At 42.9% G+C, this 6000-nt stretch overlaps 1 protein-coding gene across 2 annotated transcripts; it reads left to right on the forward strand.

Moving 5' to 3' along the window:
• Positions 1-4309: 4309 nt before the first annotated feature.
• LOC146974934 (claudin-3-like) lies at positions 4310-6000 on the forward strand. 2 transcript variants are annotated; one of them, XM_085798648.1, is made up of 2 exons: positions 4310-5414; positions 5483-6000. In XM_085798648.1, the coding sequence occupies exon 1, from the start codon at positions 4435-4437 to the stop codon at positions 5083-5085; it is 651 nt and encodes a 216-aa protein (XP_085654774.1). In that variant the 5' UTR covers positions 4310-4434; the 3' UTR covers positions 5086-5414; positions 5483-6000. The 2 variants fall into 2 exon arrangements, with proteins under 2 accessions (XP_085654774.1, XP_085654775.1); XM_085798649.1 differs by having other exon boundaries at positions 4310-5406.

Consider the following 6000-nt stretch of genomic DNA (forward strand, 5'->3'; position numbering starts at 1 on the left):
TATTCCCTAGCCCCTTACCCTAACCTTAACCATCCAAAACAAATGCATAACCTTAACCATTACTGAACCTAACTTAAACCTAATTATAATAACCTAGTTATTATAAAGTCTTAACCCTCAAACAGCCCTTGGGAGGGGTCTGAGAAAGTGAGAACCGGCCAAAATGTCCTCACAGTCCCAAAATGTCCTCATTCTGATGGATTAAAACTCAAACTGGTCCTCACATGTATAGCTGTACAAGTACACACACACATACACACAATGCCCTCACAATTCTGTCCACCACACATTTGCAGCACAAAGCCCATAGTAGCTCTCACCCGTCACACACACAAACACACCTCAGGGCTAAGCAGCAGGATCATCTGTTTGTGGTCCCATCATGAAGCATCTTCATCAGTCACTTTGTCGTGTTTATGTCACAACATCAGTCGACAAACGTCTGCTGTAATAACAACCAGAACCTAGAGGTCTCCTGTATCCCTACGCCTGCCAGAGGGGCAGGGTCTCAAAGTCAGATAAGGGCAGTATGTGAGGAAGTAAAACATTTTTCAAGCTTTAATAACACAATATGAAGCTTAATGTAAAATTAATACACAAAGTAGACATAGATAGCTAAGTACTGTGAGTGATTATGCAAGTGCTCTTTCTTTTGTCTCAACTAATTATTGTCAACATGAGTTTTATCATAATACTGAGGTTTGGAAGACATGCAAAAAAAAAAAGACTACTGTGTACTACGACTACTACTGTGTGTACTGTAACCCTAACAGTAGGAATGTTTACAGCAAAGTCACAATAAACTCAACCACAAATTCAAATGAGTGATTCCTCCTGTGTCAAGATAACGAGCCGACACAGACAGCTGTCACTTTAGATTGTTCTTAACTCTTATTGACAAGCAGTAAGCAGTAAGCAGCTAAACAAGCACAAATGCGCGCTTTTCTGAAATATGACTCATATATTTTGTCTTTTCGATGTTAGCGATGAAGCAGCAGCTTAAGAGTCAGATAGATATGTTTTACATATTTAACCAAGTAAATCAATATCACAATCGTTTAGTCCAATTTTGTACACAACTATTTCCATTTTCTGCTACTTCATATTTCAACTACAGCACACTTCACTGCCAAATCCTCAACAACTTTTATTTGTATCTTGAGTTATTACATACATTTCACATTCATATTAATTACACAAAATATAATCAATCAATTCATTATCCTGTATCATGTTTGTTAAAGATAAGATGAGACTTTATTAACTGAGGAGAGAAACAAGCCACCAAGCTATATATATTTATATTTTACCCAGAAGTAGGTCATGTTTATTCACCTGAGCTCACCTACCACAGAGGGAAATTTTGCCTATTCAAAGCAGGAGAGCAGGTATCTGTGGTACAGAGACTGAGTCACCAATCAGAGGCAACTTCCTGTGCTCCCATTATATCAGGATCTAGAACAACATCAACATGGTGTTTGGTATTTTAATGCTATCGGTTTGAAAAGTGCAAGAATGTAACAACCAAAACTCATGAACTTTTATTTTACTCTATTTCAGTCTTCAACGTGCTCATGTTGTTCAAAGTTCATTTTACATGGTTATGATGACTGCATGTTTTTGAATTTTCACTTTCACATGAACGAGTCGGTAACTACCATTGACGACACCGAGGTCATGACCTCTGTATTTTTTTCCAACCTAAATGAATGAATAAAATGAAAATAAAAATAAACCATTTCATTTGTTCAGCGTATGTGGGAGAACCGATGGGAGGTGATTTAATTGAGTGACTCCTCTCTTCTCCATAATAACAACACAATTCTGGTAATCTTGTTTGATCACACTGCCCATTTGTCGCTTAACATTATTTGAAAAGCACAGTAACATGATAAATCTTATGTTTACAGATAAGTACAGGTGTGTGTGTGTGTGTGTGTGTGTGTGTGTGTGTGTGTGTGTGTGTGTGTGTGTGTGTGTGTGTGTGTGTGTGTGTGTGTGTGTGTGTGTGTGTGTGTGTTCTTGTACTTATTACGTTTTGAGGACCGGCAAGAGTTTTTCACCAACAGAATGAGGACATTTTTGGGAAGTGAGGACATTTTGGCCGGCCCTCACTTTTTCCAAGGGCTGTTTGGTTAAGACTTTAGGGTATAATTAGGTTTAAGTTAGGTTATGGTAAGGGGCTAGGGGATACATTATGTCAATGAGTGTCCTCACAAAGATAGCACCCAAACATCATAACCCCTGTTAATCAAACCAAGTCCTGAGCTTACCTGACCTTAAATGTTTCTCAGGGCTGGTCTGAATGATGTTCCCAAAACTTTCCAGAGACATGACACACGTTCCCCTGCTGTGTAGTTCCCTTCGTTACAGATTATTAGGTGTTTTTTTGACTGCAGCTTTGGAAGATACCTTTCTTTAATTTCCACAGAGTGAGCACTGGGACTGTGGAATTCATCATTACACTCAAGTGGGAAATGACTTCCTGTGTTGTTTCCAGCAAGAAAACCCTCTTTCACTGTTCAGATGAGCACCTGAATAAAGAAATCTGAACCTGCCCTGTAATTGCTGCACAACTGAAGTGGGTGGATAAGTGAGTGCAAAGCAGGTGAAAATGTATAACATTTTGTCTACAGACAGGCATGAAAACTGAAAATGTCTTTGATAAATATTGTAGTTTATTTGTAGATTGTTTCGAAGTTTATTTCCACAATAATTTAATGCTTTAAAGGGACAACGAGGAGTTTCTATTTGGTTATAAAAAAGTCTCACGTTAATGTGGATGAATCTACGTTACCCACACTTGCTAATGGGCCCATTTTCGATAAATATATTGTTTTGTCTCTATCGTTATTTTGTTATTATTAGTGGTGGCGGAAATGCTGGGTGAGCCGACCAGTGTTCCTTACTTTTGGTTTCGCAACTAGTCATGAGAATAACGCAGCCGAATCACCGTTTATGGTCGGAACTACGACGGTAACTGAACCTCTTTGAACCTCTGACTTTAATTATTGATGAATGAAAACATGAGTCTGTCTTGCGCCGGTCAAAGAATTCTACGGTGCGCGCGGAGGCTCATAAATGTAGTGTGAAAACGCTTCGCTTTTCCAAAACTCCTCGTTGTCCCTTTAAGTTTATGAGATACTGTACTGTTTTTAAATTCCTGACACAAGGTCATCATGACTCTTGCTTCTTAACCCAAATTTAACACACTGATTTAATAAAATATAAAGCTCTTAAGACCAAATAGCACTTCTGATTTTAAGGAGAAATATTTTTGATATTTATCTTGACATCTTTTTGGAATGAAAATGAGTCAAATCTAGAATTTTTTCTTTCTTTCTTTCTTTCTTTCTTTCTTTCTTTCTTTCTTTCTTTCTTTCTTTCTCATTACCTGATCCTTCTGCCCCCCACTGCTGCTGATGTGGACTTTATTCTGTGCTTTATTCACTTGTTTTACTTGTTGTTGAGACCTGAGTATTTCGGTCTCTTCGCCTGAAAGCACGCTTTAGAGAGTGACAATAGATGAACCTTGAAACTTGAACCTTGATATGGTACAGTTAACCAGAAGCTGTTCAGTCAGAGCACAGAGTTTAACCGATACTGAGAAGATCCCTCTGCGTGTATGCTAAAGGTGTCTGAGTACTGACCTATTATGTTTTCCCTCTGCTCATATTTACTCTGGGTGCAGTTATTCCGGTTTCCAGCTGAGCTTTGGGATTGTTATCCCAACACCGAATCCCATTTTGTTTAAGAAAGCCACACAACTGGAACCAAGAGGTAACGAAAGATCAACAGTATCACACGGCCTCAGTGTGTGTGTTTGGTCTCTATGCTTACTCACAATAAAGCTCACCAAGTAGCCAGAGGCAGAAGCTTCCTCTCTGGTGTTCACTGTGGTGAGCTGCTGTCGTGCTTTTACTCGCTTTATGTAGAAAGGAACTGTGACATTTCCTGTGATTTACCTGTTCACAACCGTGGTAACAGCAGCCCTGGCCACTTCACACCACATCGGACACAACACAGCTACTGGGAGAAAACCGGTGAAGTACTTTTTTGAAGTGTTGATTCTCCCTGGAAGTGAAGAGGCAGCCCTCTTACCAACCCCCACCAACCACACACACATGAAAACACACCCTCCCTCCATCCCTTCTCACCCGTCCTGTCTCCAGCTCCCCTCCTCCACTGTATAGGCACAGGTGCTGTCGTCTATGTGTGTGTGCGTGTATATGGAGGCGGCCTCCTATTGACATCATCACCGTGGGACTCCTCCTTGCTCCCCTGAGGTATAAAGGATCTCTTGTTTCCGTGGATGCATCTCCACATCACACCCTCTCACAGGTGCTGTCACAGACACCTGAACAACAGAGCAGGACGCTCCTCACTCAAGGCCTTTGTTCAGCTGCTGTTGTGTGACCAGATTAAAGAGGCAGCATGTCCATGGGCATGGAGATCGTGGGCATCGCCCTCGGAGTCATTGGATTTATCATCGCCATAGTGACATGCGCCCTGCCGATGTGGAAGGTGACGGCCTTCATCGGATCCAACATCATCACGGCCCAGACCGTCTGGGAGGGTCTGTGGATGAACTGCATCAACCAGAGCACGGGCCAGATGCAGTGCAAGGTCTACGACTCGCTGCTGGCGCTGTCTCAGGAGCTGCAGGCCTCCAGGGCCATGTTGATCATCGCCATCATCCTCGGGGTGCTCGGGGTCATGATCTCCATCGTCGGCGCCAAGTGCACCAACTGCATCGAAGACGAGCCGTCCAAGGCCAAGGTGATGATCATCGCAGGAATCTTCTTCCTCCTCGGCGGCCTTTTGGTCCTCATCCCCGTCTCCTGGACCGCCAGCGTCATCATCCGGGATTTCTACAACCCCCTGCTGATCAGCTCACAGAAGAGGGAGCTGGGGGCCGCCCTCTACATCGGCTGGGGAGCGGCCGCCCTGCTCCTGATCGGCGGGGCGATGCTGTGCAGCAGCTGCCCGCCAAAAGAGAAGAAGTACAAGCCACCACGGATGGCGTACTCCGCCCCACGCAGCACCAGCGCAGGCGGAGGGTACGACAGGAAAGACTATGTCTGAACGGCCCACTGACTGAGTTGGGAAGTAGGAAACAATGAAAATGTGTGTATGTTTTTTTGCTGTCTGAAACCACAGGGTGAATCCCCATGAAAAGACTCCGACATGAAGACGTTTGTGTAGATATTGATCTGTCTGCTTTGCTTTTGCCCAACTTGTATTCACATATTGCTCTGCTATAATCTTCTAATAGTTTTCAGTGTGTGAACATGAGAGCCTGTTCCCAGCAGAGCAGAGCTAAAGCCTATGTGGCATTATGTGAGTTTGAAAACCACCTGCTCATTGTGTGTGTGTGTGTGTGTGTGTGTGTGTGTGTGTGTGTGTGTGTGTGTGTGTGTGTGTGTGTGTGTGTGTGTGTGTGTGTGTGTGTGTGTGTGTGTGCGTGTGTCTCTGTCGTTAGCCGGCTGGTGTCGTGTTTCACTGAAACTCTCGGTGTGTCACTGACGAGGAAGAGGCAGCTCTCATTTTACATGGATTTGGTTGTGGGATTGTTCCGAATGTGAGCATGTGTGTGTGTGTGTGCGTGCAGCGCTGTATGTGTGTTTTGCATGTGATATTTGCTTAGGAGAGTTTCTGCTTGGAAACTGAAGATGGCTTCACGATACGGCCCCAGGTTACAGCTTTATCTGCTTCCTCGCAGTCTCACAGTTTCAGGATGCAAGGACTGTTACAATCAGCACACAAAGCCCCAATCTTTGTGTTCATATGTGTGATTATTTTATATTTCTGTGACAAAATGTGTTTGTAATGTATTTTGGCATTACTGTATATTATTCCACTGTCCATGTGTTGTCTGTGTATTTGAATAGATTCCTATTACTGTCTTCACTTCAAACATTTTTATATCTTTTTCTATTATTTGAAATTTGAAGCAACAACCTGTACAGTCCTCTGTTAGTGTATGTGTGTGTGTGTGTG

The sequence above is a fragment of the Trachurus japonicus genome, chromosome 14 (genome assembly GCF_045865225.1).
Source record: "Trachurus japonicus isolate A0001 chromosome 14, Traja_1.0".
Classification (NCBI taxonomy): Eukaryota; Metazoa; Chordata; class Actinopteri; order Carangiformes; family Carangidae; genus Trachurus; species Trachurus japonicus.